Consider the following 22,717-nt stretch of genomic DNA (forward strand, 5'->3'; position numbering starts at 1 on the left):
ACACAATGTTACGAGTTTGGTTTATTTTGGCACAGGTAAAACCCATCGGGCAGTGAATGCTCATTTTCGATGCGGACCTGGAAACACCGTATCAACTTGCTTACTACAGCAAAACAAATACGTGAACCAAAACGAACAGCTGTGTGCGTTGTCAAGTTGCGAATAGCAAAGTCGTGCATCAACATCATGGCACTACCAGCACAAAGAACGAAGCAAGGCTGGTAGAACGCATCTCGAACAAACAAAATATTGTGAAAAACAGCACCGAGGTTGGTAGGATTGTAAAAAGACACACGTATTAAAAGTCAGCAAAGTAGTGCCATCGATTAATTGTACGAACACTTGAAAGGACATCTAAACTCTGAAAGTGATTTAGAATCAGAATATGTATTTATAACTGCAGGAGGAATCCGATGAGCTCTACAGCTCTTTGTCACAAATGTCCAGTCGGGGCAGGTCAGAATACAACAAACAATACAAAAACAGTGCAAAGTATAGGTAAAGTTAACATCATAAAAAAAACATATATACAAATGAAACTAAACAATGCTTTATCTTTTCAGGTAATGCCCACTGGGCTATTAGCTTATTTTTCAGAAGCGACCTGGCCATCACTAATGACAGCTCAAAGAAGTGGCTTGTCAGAGGACCCTGAGAAAAGATCCACGCGACCCCGGGGAGAATATGCAGACTGACAATATGCAGGTGTCAGGATTGGGATCGACCCGCCTGACCTGCTGCTGCTGCTGCCACCAGGCGATCGAGGACGATAAGACCACAACATTGAAAGTGGCACGAGGATGTTGAGATTTTGATGCCAAATATTGTCGCGAGGTTATTGGCAGAGATGAGGAGCCGCCACCACACGGAGGGAATTTAAACCGCGTCTGGTTCTCCACCCACAGTAAGGGGCTTTCATCACTAACAGGGTGGAGGAGTTTCTAAAGGTACGGGAATTTACATGGGAGATTAAATGATCGACAAGTTATTTAGCAGACGTATTTTGGCGAATGTGTTGTTTTTTTACGGACACAACTGTGGGTCGGCTTCGTCCCGATCGGCACTAATCACTGTATCGTCACTGAAATTATATGTACAGCGTGGTCCAGATGTCTTGTGACTCCAAATTCATTCTCTAAAACATAATTTTTTTCAAGTACAATATATTTAAAACATAAATTTATACGCAAAGGGAACCTATGTTAGGTGTCCATTAATTAGAGGGGTGGAGTCACAAGACGCCTGGACCACCCAGTAACTATATAGTACACAAAAACCCATTATATCTAGAGGTTAAAACAAACCTCTGAGTTGGCATGAGGAGGCCCTGGGATGAGGGGCGGAAGATTATGGGCTGAGGATCAGAGGGACGAGATAACCGGTGACGTCATTTTCCTTAGTGACGGTAACCAGGGAGATGGCCATGTTGGTAAGGGGTTTACACGCCCTCTCCCGAGTACTTTCGACTCACTCCCAGCACCGGAAGTCTCCCGTACAAACATGGCCGCCCACATCGGGCCCCCGAGACCACGAGGGCGCATGCGCCGAGGGTCTCGCGCGCGGTCGTCCCGCCATCTTGTCGGCGCGAGGGGCCGTGAAGCGCGCGCGCTTAAAAACAACAATAAACAACAAACAATAAATAAACAATTAACAACAACAACAGATTAAGATTAAACAATAACAATCAATACGATACTTCGACTGTTACAATTGTAGTTTATATTCACAATTTTTTTTTTACCTCAGAAAATCCACACTAAATTAACACAACATATTGCAATAGGATTATTGCCTGAGGGCTAAACATTTTTTCTTGAAATTGTAAAAAAAACCCGGCAAAAGAATATAATTTTACTGCGGTAAATATATAAATATTGTGCCCTGTTAATAAATTAGCGGGAGTGCAGAGGGGAGGCGCCTCCTCCCCGCCCCGCGTCCTCGTCCTCCTCATCATCATCGTCGTCGTCTCCTCCTTCGTCGTCTTCGTCGCCTCTGGACGGAGGCTGCAGGAGGGCGAATGGGGAACGCGGCGGCGACCAAGAAAGGGGGCGAGGCGGAGAGCGGTGAGACCCGCGGGGACGGCAGGGGATGGGGATGGGGAGGGCCCGGGCCTCGCTCGGCCACGGGCCACGGGCGGGGACGGCCCCGTGGCCCTCAGTGTGCCCTGTGCCGTCATGCCCTCTGATGTCGTCTTGCTGTAACATACTGTGGTGTTGCCGAGCGATGTGTCATGGTCTGCCCTGTCGTGTCATGTGCCGTCATGTTCTGTCATGTGCCGTCATGCCCTATGCATTTATATCCAGTCATGCCCTTTGCTGTTATGTGCTGTTAAGTGCCCTGTAATGGCCTGTTCCGTGGTGTCTTGGCCGATGATGATGTCCTGTGTTACCCCGTGCTCTAATGCCCTGTGTTACCCCGTGCTCTAATGCCCTGTGTTACCCCGTACTCTAATGCCCTGTGTTACCCCTGGCTCTAATGCCCTGTGTTACCCCGTGCTCTAATGCCCTGTGTTACCCCTGGCTCTAATGCCCTGTGTTACCCCGTGCTCTAATGCCCTGTGTTACCCCTGGCTCTAATGCCCTGTGTTACCCCTGGCTCTAATGCCCTGTGTTACCCCTGGCTCTAATGCCCTGTGTTACCCCGTGCTCTAATGCCCTGTGTTACCCCTGGCTCTAATGCCCTGTGTTACCCCGTGCTCTAACGCCCTGTGTTACCCCTGGCTCTAATGCCCTGTGTTACCCCGTGCTCTAATGCCCTGTGTTACCCCTGGCTCTAATGCCCTGTGTTACCCCTGGCTCTAATGCCCTGTGTTACCCCTGGCTCTAATGCCCTGTGTTACCCCGTGCTCTAATGCCCTGTGTTACCCCTGGCTCTAATGCCCTGTGTTACCCCGTGCTCTAATGCCCTGTGTTACCCCTGGCTCTAATGCCCTGTGTTACCCCTGGCTCTAATGCCCTGTGTTACCCCTGGCTCTAATGCCCTTTGCCGCCGTGTTCAATGATGCTCACGTGCTGCACTGTAATGCTCTTCTGCCATTGTCGTGATCTGTAGTGCACTGTGCTGTCGTCAGCGGTAGTGCCCAGTAATGGCTCTTCTTAATGTGATGTAATGTTGACGCCTTGCCCCCCTGTACATGCCCTCTTTCTTTGTCGGGTGAGGCTCATGCCGTGCACTCTGTAATGCCCTGTACATTCATGCTCTGTACTGTAATTCTCCCGTCGTGTGATGCTCTGTAATGCCCTTTAATGTGGTGTTTTGTAATTATTTGTAATGCCCTGTGTTGGGATGTGTAGTGGTATACTGTAATTCCCTGTCCCGTGTTATAATGCCCTCTGTTTTGATCTCGTTTAATGCTCTGACACTCCTTGTAATGTAATGCCCTTTGATTTTATAGTCTGTGAAGGCTTAGTAATTCCACGTGTTGTGATGCCTTGTGCTCTAATGCCCTGTCAGTTGATGTCCTGTGCTGTCATTCCCTGTGCTGTGATGCCCTGGGTTGTAATCTCATGTCCTTCAATGTTTCGGTGATACCATTCTCAGTAGTGTAATTCATTGTGCTGGAATGCCCTTTCAAGTAATAATATCGACTGCTTTCCGAAAGTCTTTGGTGTAATGCTATGTGTTTATACTTTATTATCTATATATAGCGTTATTCATGCTAATTGCATCCCATAACGCTGTACAGTACATTAATTATTATTGATGTGATGCACTGTTGTAATGTCTTGTAATGCACTGTACTGATTGTCCTGTGGTGTACTTCCCTTTGCAGTAATGCCCTGTGTTCTGTCTAGTCTTTCTCCCTGTGCTGCAGCATTCTATAATGCCCTGTGCTGTAATGCCCTATCGTATAATGCCAGATGCTGCCATACCCTGTTATGCGATGGCCTGTGTTGTAATAGCCTATATTTCCTCATCCTCTAACGCACTGTTGATCAATTCTCTGCTCTGTACAATGATGCCCTGTTCCGTACAGTATAATATAATGTCCTTTTATGTTATGTTTTGTAATATTTTGTTGTATCATGCTCCATAGTTCCATGTGATGTCATGTAATGCCCTGTCATTTCCTGTACTAAAATACGCTGTAGTGCTATTTAATGCCCTGCATCAGAATGCCCTGCATATGCCACGGAATATTTTGCCATTTTCTGCCCTGCCCTTTTCCCTTTATACTCTTTTGGTCTTTCGGTAAAGTCACGTAGATAGAATGTGATGCCCTATCATGCTCCTTATGCTTAGTACTTGGTTTAAATATGTGTTGCCCTGTGCTCACCTACCCTGTTCTGTCCTCTGCTGAACAGTCCTCACCAATCCTACCCTTCCCTGTCCTCCCATTACATGTCTTGTGCTGCCTTTTCCTTACCTATAATGCTCTTTCATAGTAATGTTCAGTGCTGTACTGTGCTGAAATGCTCAGTTGTTACCTCTGCTAGGCCCTTTCCCACATTGGCTTACACTGTCTTAAAATTATGGTGTCATATGCTGTCGTGAGATCCTCTTCCTCATGCTTTCAACCCTGCCCTATAATGCCCTGCATTTTAATTGATGGCCTGCCATATTTGCTGAATGCTCTGCCTTGTTCCACCTCTGTTTGAGGGCCTTTGAAGCCCTCCCTCTCTGTCTAATGGGTTCATGCCATTTTCTGCTATGCAGTGCCTTCCCTGTGATGTCCTGGCTGGTGATGGGCCTTCCTGAATTACTGTACTTCGTTCTACCCTCTTCTCAACAGCTCTTTCCAGCACTGCTTTATTCTTGTTCTGTTATGCCATGCCTTGTATTGTACCTATCCATAAACTCACCAAAACCTTAGCTCACATGCCCTCTGCTGCCCAGCCATTCTTTGACCTGCCTAGTCTTGCAGCTTGGCCTGGCAGTGGAGGCATTGTTTTTGGGATGACCTGGCATTGGAGAAGAGGGGACAGTAAGGGAGCAATGGTTCCTGCCTTGGTTTGGTCTTGGCAGGGCATCAGAAAAAAGATGGCGGCCCAGCCACGTCCTGACCTTCTCGCTTTGCTCATCATTGCCCAATCTTGGCTTGCCTGAGGAAGTAATTAGGAAGTAAAAGGAATGAGAGACTGAGTAGGAAGCATGGTTGGGCTCAGTTGACGGAGGAAAAAGGCGAAGGACAGGGATAGTTTACACTGGCCGGGTGTGGCTCAGGAAGTGATGGGAATAGGAAACTTTGGTAGTGAGCAGTCAAGGGGTTTAAGAAGAGGGAAGGTTAATTGTTTGGCCACCACTGGCCAACCTTGCCATGTCCAGCTTTGGTTGAGGAAGTTGGGTTTTGGCACGGTGTTCTTTGTGGTTAGCAGGTAGGGTTTGCTTTCGGAAAAGAAGTGTATATGAGACAAGCACCGTCAATGCATTTTACACAAATCTAGCAAGGATCTCGAACTGTACCCCAAGCTATACTCCATTGTTCGGAAAGCAAACACATATTCTTGCCTGGTCATATATAAAAAAGGACTCATAAGATTTACATTGCATTGTACTTCCAAGAAATTGAGAAAATTTTGCATGTGCATTCACTGGCAGAGTGGGCTGTGTATTGCTTTGAATACAATGTGTTCATGCTCTAGAGTCATAAAGTTATACTGCTCTAACTTGATTTGAAGCTTTCATGACTGCAGGAATTACCGGTACTCTTTGGTTCTTTCGGTAAAGTCACATAGAAAGAAAATAAATTAAAGAATCGAGTACGACGTTTCGATTGCAACACAAGCAACCGTCATCAGATAGAACTAAATTTGAGAGAGAGACAAAACACAGCCACGGAGACACAGACAGACACACAAGCAGAGAGAGACAACACAGACACAGAGAGAGAGAGACACAACATAGACACAGTGTGTGTCTGTCTGTCTCCGTGTCTGTGTTTTGTCTCTCAAATTTAGTTCTACCTGATGACGGTTGCTTGTCTTGCAATCGAAACGTCGGTCTCTATTATTTAATTTATTTTCTTTCTACGTGACTTTACCGAAAGAACCAAAGAGTTATACTGCTCTGTTTTAATCAGCTCATTAGCCAAACAGGTAATACTATTATGCAGATCATTCAATTATATTTCATACTGTAAGGCAGTGGTATTCATGTCCAGGCCTTGTAAGCCCATGTTGATGAGTGATTTGTTCAAATTTCAGTGTATTGTATATATTGTGCTTGAGATAATTAAGTGTTAAGAAAATGTGAGCTTGGTTTGGACACAATGTGAGGAAGAATAATGGCCGGTGAATCCGACTAATGATGGAGGGATCAGTCCTGATAGTGTGTCTGCCATGGAGATGGAGCGTTGAAATGAGGTCATTTGAAGGTGCTAAATGAAAGCAGGTGGAAGAGTTAAAAAAAGTTGCATATTCAAAACAGCTGCCTATTAACAATTTATTGCTATTTTATTTGCCCCAAATGCTGCCCTTGCAGGGCAGGCTCATCCGATACAGCAGCTGTGTTTATGCTGGGCCACGGAGCCCCAAATTCAGCCAGCTCAAGAAGGCGGGGTTGCATCGTTTAATCCTGGGTATGGAGGGACTCCGTCATATGTGCGTAGAGTGCTGTTGGGTGTGGTGAATGCAGCCTCAGGGGTGTACACATCCTAAAGCGTTGTTGGTTGGGTTGACATCCCAATGGACTTGTCTGTATATAACTTATTTGTTTCTGTGCAAATATCTGCCTAAAGTTTTGGGTCCACGAAAGGTACAATTTGGAATTTGTCGCTTAATTTTGAAACCTGGATCTACCAAACCATGTCTTAGAGTTTTACCCTCTCTAAATTTCAAATTGGGTGTACTTTGAGCTGTATAAAGTAATCCATATTGAACACAGGGTTAAACCCAGAGACATAACTGGTTTTTCTTCAGTCTGCAAGTGACATTGCTTAATATATCGAACTCTTTTTCATCTGATTCCTGATGCTCATTCTTCTGATATTTTTGTTTTATTATGTTTTATTTTTATTATTTTATTACTTCCCTTCTACGTGACTTTACCGAAAGAACCAAGAAGAGAAAAAATCCTCTGATATTGTTATATAACTACCGTATGTTTTCGCCCCTAGTTTTATGACTAATGAAAGGCACTTGAGCTGATTCATTGTTTTATTCTAATTCAGGTGTGGGGGCGCACCCGCCTAGACAGCACGTGGCAGCATCCAGAATGTAACAGGACATATCCCGTTCCCACTCCTAGCTGTCTTTTGAATAAGCCACAAGGTGACTAGTTGTCTCCTTGGTATCTTCCACACACCAGGTGTCTGAGCAGAGGTAGTCTTATATACAGGATCAACCACAGAAATAAAACATGATGTTCAAAAATCCCATAGTTGGTATTCTCGCATGTAGACAAACTTCATTTTGCTTTCAGATAATCGTCTTTGGATAGCCATGAAGTTATCGCATTGGTTTCTGGAGATCCTACAGACACATTTGCTTTACAGTGCTCTAAAAAGTTGTTCTTAATCTTACGATGCCATTCCACATGGTTCTGCTTTAAACACAGAGGAGCAAGTTTGCGAGTCGAACCTGTCACGTCGCAAGTGTTGGTGTGGTATTAGGAGTGTGATTGACGCAATTTCCCTGTTAATTTTTGTCCAACCAGTAACTGTAATCATTGGATTAATCAGCAAGTGAATTAAACCTAATCGATAACAAATTTATGACATAGTACGGTAGATTCCGTTTAAAATGTATCTCCACTTGATATCGACCTTGTCTTAGTGATTGATAAGCTGTGAATATGTTGTTTCTAGAGCAGTCTCAATACTTTTATTTCTTATATATATTTGACAGTTAATTTAAGGATTTTCCAATTTTCTCACCAATAATGGCATCCGTGAAAAAGACGGGTGCATGCTTAACTTCTCGTCCATATACTGTAGCAAAGTGAACTGCCTCCTTGTGTAATAATGCAGGAGGAATGTAACAGGTATTCAGTCGCCTTCAAGGGTCTTTCTAACAGCCACTGCACTTCACTTCTGTTTGGCAGATGAGAATAAAGTTTGCACGGCATTTGTCGTCTCTATATGTTGTTTCACATCACCAAATTTTTGAAGAACACAACGTAAAATTTCCCTGCATATACGTCGTTTTTTTTACTAATTTCAGCTGAGCCGTGTCAAAAACATGCGGTTAGCGCGATGCACTACGAGCCCGGCAAACTGACTTCGATTCCCGCTGACGGCAAACACCCTTGACTATTGTCGTTTTCGATGATCATTTTCGACTCGGCTCAGTTGAACTCTGCTCTGGGGTGGGTGGGATGTAGATGTACTGTACAACTTGTGCATGCGCCGCCAACTTCTTAGTCACATCGTGTTCTCTCGTGCGCGTACGAAGTTCTCATTGTAATCGGCACGGGCTTTTTCGCCAAATATATCATCGCAACCCTTCAACACAACTCATCAACTCAAGGTAAGATCATACAAATTTTAGGTTAAGGTAAAATATATTTAAAATGCTGTTTCAAATTCCGTGCTTTTTTTACACGCTTTTATTTAACTCACTCTGTCTGTTGTTGTTGTCGTCGTTGTCATATCCTCAAATCTTGTAACTCAATTTTAACCTACTTCCTAATATGGTATCGACTGCAATCTTGGTATACTTATGTCATAATGATGACAATACTATATTCTATCATTTAAAATAAATAAAATATTTTAAACCATCTTTTTTATATGTTATGTTTCGCTTAGGGTCTAATTGTCCACGCTCAACTCACGTTGCCTGTAAATCAACACGGTCTCTTGCGTTATGGCAAGCCTCAGGGCGACTTCCTTGAGTCGTGGAGTTCTGCCATTACTCGTACGATACATTTCATTAAAGCGTGTTTAAAAAAAACTATTTTAAATATTATTTATTACACTAAAATGTCATTGTATAAAAATGTCACAAATACATTTTCTATTAAAAAATGAACTTTTCAAGTGTACAGGACTGCTTCAAAACGCTTATAAAAATGTTTTTCAATTAAGTGTTTGAGTGAATTCTGTTTTAAGTTCTTGAACTTAGAATTGGTTATAAATATGTGTACATTGTGTTGTATAGTACACGTACTGTACATGTAAAATACCTGTTTCTGTACATGTAAAGTACGTATTTTTATTGCTAGGTATGAAACAACATTTCCCAAGTTAGGGTCTCTATCTCTACCTTATTCCATTGTTTCTTTCGGGAGAAATTGCCCTGCTTTACGTCGCATAGGCAATATTTACGCTCCTAAGGTCCCTATCCCCCGTGATTAACATGTTTTCCTATGGGGGGAAAGTCCACTTTATACATAGTTTCATTTTAAGTCAACTTTCGGGTCCCTAACCACAACGCTTTTTGGGGACCCCTGTATTTGTTGAACAAGTTGTGTTCACTGATCAGAGACTATTCACCATGAGTTTATCGTTTAACTTGATTTTATCTCTGGTGTGTGCTAAGAGTTTGACCGAAGGCCACTGGCCTTTTGAGCCCTTTGTATTTCGATGTTATTGTTTTGTATCATACTCATTGAAAATTCTGGGGGCTGCCTCTGACAATAATAGAATTTTTAACACACACAATATTTAATTGACCTAAAAGACCATTTACTGAATTGAGGAACCAGTTTCACAGTTTCACTTAAAAAGTCAGGTGAAGAGGTGTTCCTTTGTCTCTTAAAAGTAGTTGTAGAATGAATGGTGCAAATGTGCAGCAGGATGGTGTTCCAGACAGCGGGAGCTACCATGGAGTAACAACACCTGGCCGTGACGGTCCTGGACATTGGTGTAGAGAGAAGGTTGTGAGTTGCACTGCAGTGCGAGTTCTACCGTGAGCTATTGTCCAGGGTGACAGGAGTGAAGAAATATGACTGAAAGTTGAGGCGTTGTGGCACAGACAGGCAATCTTGTAGAGGACTGCCGGCGATGGGAAACTAGTGGAGGGAGGTGAAGAAATTTTTGCCAAGGATGACAAGCAACGAGGTTGATGTGGGCGAGATGGTTTTGCAACCATAAAGTTTCATCTTCTTGGTTCTTTCGGTAAAGTCACGTAGAAGGGAACTAATAAAATAATAAAAATAAAACATAAAATACAATTCTCACGACGTTTCGGCCACAACGCAAGCAGCCGTATATTGATGATACTGATGTAGTTTTTTACGTGGTGGCTTAGCTGCTGCAGCTCCTTACTATTAAAATGCCTTCCCTTTATTACTGCTAACCCTACTCTCTCCCTTTGATGCTGCTAATCCTACATAATGCACGGTCATAATATGACTTTGAACCCCCCCCACCTCCTACGCATTCCACAAGTAGTGACTAATCCCATATCTGCATTTCCCATAAATATGCTAAATTCCTCTTGATATGCAAATTCCTTTGTCAAGGCGCCCTTCCCCCTCCAACCCAGCTTAAATATACGCTGCCAAGCTTGGTGGTGCTCATTCAGACGCTGTCTTTCCGACAGACCTGTTCTTCACCTGAGGACGGCTGCTTGCGTTGTGGCCGAAACGTCGTGAGAATTGTATTTTATTATGTTTTATTTTTATTATTTTATTATTTCCCTTCTACGTGACTTTACCGAAAGAACCAAGAAGATGAATCCCTGCAGTCACGAAAGCTTTAAATCGAAATTCATGAGAGTTTCTTTAGGTTACTTGACGAAGATCAAACAACTACGGAGTTGATCAGTTACAACCTGCCAATTATTACAACATATTTACTCGAAATAAATTATTCTAAAACACAGGATTCGATACATATGTCATGAAGATGAGAATCGTTTTAATTGAATGGTTACAGTTCTATATCAGCTTACATTGCAGTACAGGTTTATTTGTGGGTGCTGCCATGGTTTAATGGTTAGCACACTGGACTTGCATATTGCAGGTCACCAGTTTAATCTCCTGATGTGGCAGTTGACAAAATGGGCATGTTTCTTAAATTCCCAGGCCTCTTCCCACTCAGCTGTATAAATGGCTAGACTGCGGCATATTGCATATAGAGGGGTAAAGTGTGGTATTCTCGCCTTAATGGGCCAAATACCGTCCAGGGGGGCTCTAGAACTCCCTCTAATAGATGCCCTTCTGCCAGTATTGGCTGCACCCTTACCTTTTATAGCATGAATAGTAGGATCCTACGAATTAGTTTGTTTTTCACTTCAGTAAAGTTAATGCCTTAGCTTATTGAGTGGATCTGCCAGCACGACCCAAGAGTTTATTCCGTTGCTCAAACTACTGTGTTCAACAGCTGAGCATTCTGCACCAGAGCACTCGGTGTGTCAGGCATTTTTTATTCTGTCAGAGTACCAAACTAGTCAAAATATAGTGCTAAGCTTATACATATTTGTAACCTTTAGAAACAAATTGAAACTTACATTTTATTAGTTTACTCTTTGTATGTAAGTAACTTAAAACACCTTTTTAGTGAATTTAACGTTTTCACTTTATTTTTGTATCCATCATACTTTAATACATAATAGCTTACAGCCCTTAATTCACTGCTGGAGGAAGGTTGTTGGGCATATGGATTGTTTGACCATGCGTACTCTTGCTGGTGCAGGTTTGAAAGGAAGGAGGGAGCAGGACCAGTTAACTGTGGCAGAGGATTGAACCCGGGTGGCTATGTTGATCGTGCTGTATGCTCTCCACTGCACAACTGCCCCTCCAAATACTTCAATACTTAATGACATTTGGCATGATGACAGTGTGGTTTAGTTTGTAATCGAAAGGTTGTATCCTTAAATCCCTATCTGGTGTTCACTCAGCTAATCCTTCTGCAGTCAATAAAATAAGTAACATTTTGTGGATGTCCTTTGAAGTAGCCGGTTCCTTTCACTGACAGAGATGAGTACCACACCTTTGCTCATTGAGTAGAGAGGTATTGAGATTGTTTTTAAGGAACAACTTAGCAGAGGTGTGGACTCGAGTCATGTGACTTGGACTCGAGTCAGACTCGAGTCATGAATTTGATGACTTGCGACTCGACTTGGACTTGCATAACAATGACTTTGTCCCACCTATGAGATGTGGACTCGAGTCATGTGACTTGGACTCGAGTCAGACTCGAGTCATGAATTTGATGACTTGCGACTCGACTTGGACTTGCATAACAATGACTTTGTCCCACCTCTGCAACTTAGAGATTATGTGGCTAAAGTTTTAGAGTACGAGCTTACCGATGTATATAAATGCAGAACACAATTAAAATATGTTTAAATGTATATATGTTAATTCTTATGATGTTTTTACTCTGCCTAAAAAGTGAAATTTACTTTACGCTAAGTAAAAACTGCTGGTATGTCAACCTTCGGTAACTTTACCTGGGTTTTTAATGCACCACACTGTAAATCGAGGTCTGAACCATAAGTCAGCCAATCTGTCCTATTGTGAAATGACTGCTGGTTCAAAAAGGGCCATTGCTTAAATCAGTACCCTACTGTATTTTTTGGTTTTGTTATGTCAGATGTGCGAGTGTTTTAGATCAAGTTTTAGTAACCCTTTCATTTGAGATAATTCCGACCGGCTGCGCCTGAACTTTTTCGGCAGGCAATGCAGCTGGCATGCCTCCCCAGGCCTGCGGCATTCGCCAGCATTAAGTCACTACTGAGAGAGTTTGCAGAGCATTAACTGTACTGGTAATGTTACTATAAATGTGCTTCTTAAGGATGCATTTGTGCCTGCATTAACCTTCTTTATGTGGGCATGTGCTGCACTGCTGTGGAGCCACCGTATTGGCCCTAACATTGCAATGTCAAAGAATGTAAACATTTAAATAGCTCTGGTATGTGCTTTACGACCACATCCCAGACATGTGCGAAACTATTTGCTTTGTTGGCATGTTTTTATTAATTTATTGTCAATTGCAGAGCAGATAAGTTAGAATTGCACGTCTATTTTTAGCTTTCTAATTGATAGCAGAGACTGTTTAAAAAAAAAACTCAATTTTCAAAGTTATTGCTGCACTTTTTTTCAAAGCCATGAATTGCCTCGTGATTGAATTACATGCAGCACCCGTGTATGTTTACACTCCTATTTATTTGCTTGTGGGAAGTTTAACTGTACACTACTGTATTACTTGGACGGTCAGGTCTGTTTATCATAGCCTTCTTTTCTCATCTGGCTTGATGCACATTCTTGTGCCGCTTAAAATAGACCCAGCATAAAAATGTCCAGTTAATAGTTTCATGGTAAGCCCCTTCTGTAACTTGGACATTTAGCACGGTCTCATTTTCGCAGGATTCTTCAGAGGTGCGATGGAACCAGGCTGCCCCAGAGTTTTGTGTGTCCCCACTGTGGGCCTAATTTGGCATAGCCCTGCTATATCCATGCTCAGTGCGTACTCGAGGGCATGCCTGCAGTGCAGTGATATGCCCTTCTATCCAGGCCGACCCTGGAACTGGTCATGATATCACGTAGTCACCACAGCAACCGTACACTTTCTCCGTGACGTCACTCACTTCACGCAACCACCCGGCCGTGGTGGTATTAGAATGTGTAATAAAACTGCATGATTCTAATATTTTACATAGATTTATTTTCACCCACATTTCGGCCTAGTGACAATGCTTGCTGCAAGAATCGGACAAATCTACAAGGGGTAGAGGACAGGAGTTGTTTGATCTTGTGTAGGGAGAGAGGGAGGTGGTCATGTGTGGTATGGATACATTGAAGTTTAAATGAAAGGGTGAAAACGTTTCAAGTTGATTTGAGTTTGAGATATCGAGAGTAGATGTTGGTTATGGAGGTGTCAGATTTTGTTAGTAATTTAATTGTAAAAAGAAAATTAACGGATGGGTTAATAGAGCACTCATAGTAATAACTTAGATAAATTTCATCCAGCCATTGATACATCATGGCTAATGTATGTTCTCTAGTAGTGCGTTATAATAGTGTACGGTTCTTTTCTGTGTAGGGAGCAATAATAGTGTAATAGTAAGATCAATTTGGTGGGTATGTCATGATACATCGATTCTCACAATTCCAATACATGCATTTGAATCATGCATGTAAGAACAAAAATACTGGCAAAAATTAGACGAACGATTGATTTTAGAATCGAATCGCAACTCTGAATAATGACAATTCATTAGGTGGGGCTTAACTGTTACACGCCCACAATTTAGTACATTTCTCAAGCAATTTGCATTTCTTCTATTTTCATGTTTCATCCATTCACATGAAGCAGTTGCACCAGATTAACATTGCAGCAAGTTAAAGATGTTTTTCCCCACAAACTTTATGAAGTGTGCTTTTTGTCCGCACCGACTTTCTTTGGAATTCCCAAGCTTAGGAATTATGTTCAACAGTTCCCAACCTTTCTGGTCACCAAAAACTGCTGTCCGTCCCTTCAGACATTTCTTTGTGGACCATCAAGCACCAATAACATTTTCTCAATAAAAAATACTCGACAGTGTTCTGGTTTTTTCAATGCATAACAATGACCTTATCTACTCATCTAAATATTTTGGTAATGGGCATTAAATATATCGTGTTTTGTGAGAAAAATTATTGCATCTGCAACAATTTTCGTGGACCACTTCCCACAGCCTTGCGGACCACCAGTGAGCCACGAACATCAGGTTTGGGAACTACCGTCTGCTACTTTTGGGTAGTCCCTTGAAGTATTCCTGTTTGCTTTTTTAAAATGTCTCAACAATGGAATCCATGTTAAAAAAAGCATTTCAATGTAACCACATGTCAAAATTCAACTTTACAGTTATACTTTACAGTTGCATATTTTACAAAAAATGCAGACTAACAAATCATTAAGAACGTTTGCATTTTTTTGTTTGTACCTTTAAATTATGTCTGTCTAACCAAAGATCCTGTTTGGCCCTATTCTCTCCCATGGCTTGAAATAATACTTTTCATCCGTCCATAAATTGTGGATTTGCTGGCTGCATTCACGTTAGTGCTAATGCATGAAATTTGACAAATTTCGGTGACCCCCCTCTGTGAGTGAAGCATGCTCTAAAAGTATCAACGTGTGTTTACCGGTCGTGCTGGGTTAACACAGCATTGCTTAAAGTATGTAATATTCTGTCTGATGGCCAATGAACAGCAGCTATTACAGATTCAGTTGTCAGTGACTTCGGTAATCAACTGATATAAAATGTAATAAAATTGTCTTGTCACCTTCAGCCTCAAATAATTGATTTTATATAGATGTAACTTTTTAATCTACTGAAAAGTTCACAAGAGTTTACATTTACAGTCAGTACATACAATGGCAGTAATTTCAGGTTGGGATGGCTACAGATGGGGCTCATCATTGATAAAATGTCGCTATTGGAAAGTAATGAGTGATTAATATAAGAAGCGAGGAGATTTCCACGACTTCAAGGAAAAAGGCAATTTGTTAAAATAATCTGAGATTGGAGGTTATTAGGATGGAGTACGAGATGTCGAAGCCTGGGCCGAGTCGATTTAGGAGGAAAGTATTTTTTTAAATGAATAAAATTGCTGAAATATAAATTTGTACTATTGATGAAAGAATTTCTTATCATTATTTCACCTTAATGATTCGAAAAGACATGTTTTATATTTGTACCTATTTGAAAGCTATTGTTGTAGGCATAGTTTAGGTCCACTTTAGGAATAAACACACCACATGACTAACATATCCTTCACTGTGTTGGTTTAGTAGTGTGAACGCGTTTTACGTAAGCCAAGGCACGTAACATAGACTAAACTTACGTATAAAATCCTGCCTGAACTCAGCTTAAAACTGAGTGTAACACCCAATGCTCTGGACAAACAACAGTGAGTAGCGGTACAAATGCATCAACTGCTACACTCCTTGACAAGCGTAAGTTGTGTGTGTAAGAGCAGTCATTGAATATAGCACTAATTGTGTGCTTGCCATGTTCACTCATACTGGGTAATATTAGTTTGGCTGTAGTCAGTGGTAAGAGTGTTATCTGGTATGTTGTCAATGGAATCACTTAAACCTGTAGACCTGGCTGGCATGGTGGGGCCAAAACAATAAACACTTTGAAAAACTGAGCCAGCACCACTAAGATTCTGAGTTTGAATTCCAGTCAGCAAACTGGGATAAACCAGGCTATCATTATGCCAGGAGGAGTTGATGGTCAATAATTATCAAACTAAAATGTAATTGCAAAAAAATTATTTTGTCACTTCTTCAAACATAGAACCCAAAAAGAAAATGGGTGAAATTTTAATAAAAATTCTAAATAATTTTTTACTTAAAACTTTCGTGACTGCAGGAAATCATATTCTTGGTGACTTTACCGAAAGAACCAATAATATTCAAAATAATATCAGTTCACTAGGGGTATAGTGATACATTGGGTTGTAAATTTTTTATTGATTTTTATGTTTTCTGTACATTAATCGAATTGCATGTGTAAAAATAACTTTTTTATTTAATGCTGTACGTTCACCTCAAGCTACTAAATTCATCATTATTAAATACAGTTATTGAACTGAATGCGCAATCCTGAATTCCAACATTGTGTGACTGGGGCCTGGTGAGAGATGGGGTGGGGGGTGGTGAATCATCATACCCCCAAACCTATAACAGGGCGATAGTAATAAATATGCTTCTTGAAGTAAAATTTTACCAAATCACTTTTCAAATTCCAAGTGCAGCATGGAATCCCTCCATCATGGATAAAAAAAATATCCCTGCATACGCTGTGCTCCTCAGATTAACGGGAACATTTCCCACGGTGCATCGTGCCATAGTTGCTTTGCATTGGTGTCCACCTTATGAACAGGTGTGGGTGCTGTTCAGCGAGGCTGTGGCATGGCTATAGAGCACTGACCATGTTCCTGGAAATCACACAGCTGTGAAATAAAGTTATCTTTCCCATTAACAAAGCTTAAAACGTTTGTTGGAAAGCCCATGATAACACAGCCTCAGTATTCATAGACTAAAAAGCAACAGGTTATAGTTTTTGGGGTTGTATTTTTGAAATAATCTTCACCCAACCATGGAGTGCCAAAGTGGTGTGCAATCAGCTGATACCCTGAGAGTTAACCACATATCCGTACTGTTTAGTGTGCAGTCTAGCAGTTGCCATATTCTCTGAAATGCGATGCACGTTTTTTCTTCTCTACTTGAAAGCAAAGTTGGGGGTGCATCTTATAATGCCGAGTCGGATTCCATTTATGTGGGAGGACCCAATGAAGTGGCTTCCTGTGCAGTATTGCCCTGGCTGCCATTTATATGGTAGAGGCCATGTGTCCCAGAAGGACTAGGACAGGGATTGGCAACCAAAATAATAAGAGACATTTTTTTTATTCGTAAAAAAACCCCTCAATATTGCAAGAGCCGCAACGCATGTGAACACGAGATGGTCCTTAATAAATAATGTCACGAAGCAGTCCTTAAAGAGCCACATGCGGTTCCGGAGCCACAGGTTGGCGACCCCTGGACTAGGATGTCTTTCGCCATGATCACTGGACTGGCTTACAGCTCAGGAGGTATATCAGACCCAGGTGTGTCCATATGTCGGCCCGAGGTGGTAAAGCCGTTGAGTTGGTTAGAGGACACATTTGGCCAGCTTTACCACCCAACTGTGGTCATTGAGCAGTGGAAAAACAATCTCGGTTTCCCACTGAAGCTTGGGACGTAATGATGCTCTGACCAGAACATTGTCTAGATAGAGGTAAATATGAATTCCTCTCTACTTTATCGCTGCTACCAAAGGCCACAAGGTTCTTGGTGAACACTCTTGGAACCGAGGCCAGACCAAAATGGCAGTGCTCAATACTCGTAGTATTGACCAAGGGCGTAGAACCTCAGGGTGCATTGGCACGTGCAGGTAGCCATCTTGCAGGTCCACTGATATCATTCTCCCTGTTGCAGGGAGGTCGTTATGGAGTGCAAATACTCCTTGAAGTGCTCCTTAAGGAAGATATTAGCCTTCTTAAATCAAAGATTGCTCTGAATCCTTCTGAGCTTTTTCTGACCATGATAAGTCTGGAGTAAAACTCAAAGCCTTGTTGGTGGGTAGCCACGTATGGAATGGATTGGATGTTCATAAGCCATGAAAGTTTCTGGCGAACCCCTAAGCGAGCTCCGAATTCTCCGGTGGAGGAGAAGGTTGGAATCCACTGAAGCGCAGAAGCTCCTAGAAGTTGAGCTTGTAGCCCTGCTCCACCACCACTTTAACCCATACGTCCATAGTCGTGGGCGCCCACGCCTCTGTAAACCCGGCTATATGCATGCAGGAGACGGGTTCCGGCAGCTCTTCTTGGCACGTCAGTATTACTGACACTTGTCTGCTGAAGCGGCTGCTTTTTTCGTCTCGACTCTCCTCAACCAGTGACAGCTGACAAGTCAAGTTTTGGAACAGGTTTTTATTTTGGCTTGGCAGCACTGTGATCATAGTACTCAACCTGCAATCTGAATGTCACCATTTCATACACTGGGTGGGGGCTCCACTTTTCCCAAAATTACTTTGGGCTCGATAAAAATGACCCGTAGGAACACGGGTGCCAATCCCCAAATCTTGAGAAGCACCTATCACATGACCTAGCATGGTTCCCACCATGGACTTGGCATGATTAGCTCTTCTGCCATGCCCATGGGAAACGTACTGTTGCTTTGGTGATGGCGCAGTGGGGGTTTCTGAGCACTGTAGTCTACTCCTGACCACAGCACTTCAGCTATAGTGGAAAAACGCACGTAACCAACTCAGTAGCAGCCTTGCTGCCCAGGCTACTTTTGTCCCAATGGGATTGCTTTTTTTGCTTTAGTGTTATTTATTGTTTTGTATCGAAGTCGTGCTGTCCACATACACGGATTGAATTAAATTATTTGCCTTGTATTGTACATCAGGATGCTATCCTGGTGGAATGGTGAGCACACTGGACTTATAATCCAGAGGTCGCCAGTTCAATTTGATCTCCTGGCACGGCAGTTGAAACAACTAGCAGTTTTTTTTTTTCGTCCAGCTCTGCCCACCTAACAGTATAAATGAGTAGGCCACAGTTCATCAGCGTGTCACGTGTGGCAGAGTAAGATGTGGGTTCTCCATTCTTGTCCATGACATCTGCCCAGCGTGGGAGAATATGTATAACACGTAGGCTTTTTCGACCAATATCATTCATAGGAGGTTTTTTTGGGTTAGATCGGTTGGCGAGCCAAGCCACAACATTTACAATCTGAGTAAGACGTTTCGCCAGTAATTACGACTAGCTTCATCAGGCGACAGCCATATTTGTGGACAAATCTTGCTGTTTCGTTCTTTATAGAGAGGCTGTACTAGTGACGAATTGGCATGTTCTGTTTACGTGACAACCCATACAAGTTGGCTGTGTCGGGTGGTGGCGGGTTTTAACGACCCATTTATATATTTACGTGAACTAACCCAAAAAACCTCTATTATGGAGAATATGTATGCATGTTAAAATTACTTTTCACCGTATGTAGCCAACCGTGCTAATCAGAGGTACGGGGAAGGAAAACAAACAAAACACAAAACGTATAAAGAAATTAGTTTTCAATCTAGATTTAAAAGTATATAGCTCCAGTGGCTTCCTAATATCGGAAGGAAGAGCATTCCCAACGGCCGCAGAAGTGTATCTGAACGCGCGCGATGCAGTCACCATCTTTGTTCAATCGCTAGGGTAGGTTAAATACCCACAAGGAGGAGTTCATCTGAACTTCCTTTAATGGAGCCCCTTCTGCCATCAGTTGTGTGAGCATGTAATAGCTGGCCTGCACCCTCACCTACTGTAGACTACTTCGTCTATTTCCACTTCATTTCGACCTACCCGCCTCCCTTAAGTTTGCCAAACTAATGTTTCCTTCTGAACCGTGCTGCACATGAGATTCGGTCTTATTTCAATCATGTATTTTAATTTGGCAGAAATCCAATAATTTGTGATAATATATTCTGTAAATCCCTGTCATTTGTGGATTATTGGTAGTTCACCTCTGCTTCTGTAATTGACAGCACATCGCAGCAGATTGAAAAAAAATATTCAGACCACAAACCGTGATCCATAGTGGTGGGCAGGGCTAATGAGGAGCTACAGGAGCAGATCTGCATGGAATGCAGAAATAAGTATTTTATGCATCAGCACGAGACACTGCTGATGTGGTTTGTTTAGTCGTATATATTAGCAATATTGAGACTTAAATATATCTAAATCTGAAAAATGTTCTTGAATATAGACCCATATGGCAAATTAGCGCAATTTGGGTCTTATAAAAACTCAAAAACTGATAATCCGCAAGTTTATCACGGATTAATTTATCCGTTAGTCATGTGCCCGTGCTTCACTTGTAATCTACACAGCGTCGACGCAAATCTTTTTTAATGAATTGAACTAACTTACGCAGTGCACCACTGATTACACGATCTGTGATATATTATCCCTGTATCAATGCGGTTTTTTGAGTTATGCTGGATATCGTTTGTGCTGGCTGATTACTGTGGTGCAGGCATGAGAGTGTTGTGTGGAATCACTCAGTTGGACACGTTGTTCCAAGTCACCTGCTTACACTTTATTACTCTACTCTTGCACCAGTTTTAGGCACTCCTATCTCTGTCTATACAGTCACTTTGTTAACTTCCCCTATCTACTTTACAACTCGTTGACCTGCACGCGGCTAGCTGTTCCTCACAGCAGCTCTGCACTCACAGCTCCGCACACAGACAGCAGCTCACACAGAGCTTGCATACAGTCGTGCTCACACAGTATCGCTCACACAGAGGCTTTGCTCACACAGAGCTTGCACACAGCTGCTCTCCTTCTGCGCTGCTGCCCTCACCTACGTTCCCTCAGACCCACTCACTCGTCCGATCCGGGCGGGGGGATCAGCCATCACCCACCCGTCGACTCGTGAGGCTTGAGGTCCATCCCTGGCTTGAGTGGCAGTGGCGAGATGTCTTCACCTTGGTCCCAAAACCAGAACTCCCGCTCCGCTCTCACACACCCCCTTATATCCTCCCAATTATCCAGCTCCTCTCTTGTGTCTCTTCAGGGCCCGGCAGGCTGGCGCCGTCCCGGCTGCAATATACATCCCTCGTGCGCATACAACGTGACAACCCCTAACACAACTCTATAGTGACCAGTGACCAACCCCTAAAAGACAATCATAAGCAGTGACCATGAACAAGAACAAGGGAATGGTGAATTAACGAAAAACGACGCGTTGCGAACGGGTATGCGCAGCAGGCCTGTCCCCGCGGGTAGAGACGGGTCCGCTTGAGTGGGATGAGTGATCCGATGAGGGAGTCCGCAGCGCTCCGTCCGTGGTCCTTCGGTCCTCCGGCCCTGTACGTTGCGGGAAGAGTCGTCGAAGCCGTAGGATGGATGCAGCGGGAACCCTCTGGTCCTGTGGCAACAGTTGATGGTGATGTGTCCTGCACAGCCGCATTTGTAGCAGGTACGGTAGAGGCGTCCGGTCGGTTGGCACAGCCTGGGGCGCCATTCCCGCACTTGCGGGCGCTGTGCGTACCCCTCTCCTCCAACCCACGGTCGAAGGAGGCACCCCCGAGCGCATCCGCGTCCGGCCCGATGCGCTGGCCGCCACCGCCGGCCGGTCGTTGAGGTCGAGGTGTTTGGATGCGGCGGGTCACTTGCAGGGAGGTGATGTTGTCGTCCTCCGTCACCGCGAGGGTGACCCCCAACTCCCGAGCCACGGAGAGAAGTCGCTCCAAGGCGAGATAGTCCAGTGCTTGGCAGTCCATTTTCGGAAAAGCCGCGTGCCCCAGAGCGAGGAGAGCACTGCGAAATGCCAACGGCGTCTCGTTCTCGCCCCGTCGTCGCAGGCGGAATCTTCGACGCACATTCGACGGGGGGTCGTAGATAGCGGCCATCTCGGTGTAGGCGCGCGTGAGGGTCGTACTATCCGCCTCAGGGATGGCGAAAAAGGCGGCAAGCGAGTCGTCCTCGAGGGCCGTGGGAAGAGCTCAGAGCGCTTCGCCGGGCATCCATCCCACCGACATGTAGGCAGCCTCAAACCGACGACGGAAGGCCATCAAAATCGCCCTCTGCAGCTACGAACTGGCGCACCGGCGGCAGTCGTCAAAGTCTGGAGGCATCCTCCAGCTTGGGAGATGGCAGCTGCTGCTGCGGCGTGGGCCGATCGCGTAAAATGGTGAACGCGCGGAGCCCAGCTGCAGTCTCCAAAATGGCAGTCGGGTCCGGCGCTCCCGACGCCTCGGACCCGACAGCGGCGTGAAGCGCGCCCTGGAGACCAGTGGTCAACACGGCCGTCATCCGCTCGAACAGGTGAGCGGCGGCCGACAGCAGCCTTCCCAGATGACCAGCGACGTCCAGCCAGCTCTGCGGAGGAGGCGGCAGGGTTGGGCTCGCCACGGTCTCCTGCGCCGACTGTAGCACGTCGTCGGAGCGGCCGCTTGAAGCCCCGGCAACCGGAGCCATTGGAGGGACGACGTCCTGCTCCACTTCATCGTCCGATGACACAGCAGGTGGGTTTCTTCGTTTCGACGCCGACTTGGACATGACGCAGGTTCGTTGGCACTTCTAACACCAAATGAAGTATTGTGTAGAATCACTGTCGGACACGTTCCAAGTCACCTGCTTACACTTTATTACTCTACTCTTGCACCAGTTGTAGGCACTCCTATCTTTGTCTTTACGGTCACTTTGTTAATTTCCCCTATCTACTTTACACCTCGCTGACCTGCCTGCGGCAGCTCTTCCTCACAGCAGCTCCGCACACAGACAGCAGCTCACACAGAGCTTGCACACAGTCGCGCTCACACACAGAGCTTGCACACAGCATCGCTCACACAGAGCTTACACACAG

General features: G+C 43.9%; 1 protein-coding gene across 2 annotated transcripts in view; it reads left to right on the forward strand.

The window, feature by feature from the left end:
- The first annotated feature begins 1,537 nt into the window (after positions 1–1,537).
- LOC144733342 (cAMP-dependent protein kinase catalytic subunit alpha) overlaps positions 1,538–22,717 on the forward strand; it is a 71,426-nt gene continuing 50,246 nt past the window's right edge. The window contains exon 1 of one of the 2 annotated variants that reach the window (XM_078615191.1): positions 1,538–2,063. In XM_078615191.1, the coding sequence (XP_078471317.1) occupies positions 2,018–2,063 (46 nt within the window). In that variant the 5' untranslated portion in view covers positions 1,538–2,017. Of the gene's footprint in view, positions 2,064–22,297; positions 22,377–22,717 lie in introns of those variants that run through there. The other variant, XM_078615193.1, reaches the window with a different exon arrangement.

The sequence above is a fragment of the Lampetra planeri genome, chromosome 46 (assembly GCF_965212315.1).
Source record: "Lampetra planeri chromosome 46, kcLamPlan1.2.h2, whole genome shotgun sequence".
Classification (NCBI taxonomy): Eukaryota; Metazoa; Chordata; class Hyperoartia; order Petromyzontiformes; family Petromyzontidae; genus Lampetra; species Lampetra planeri.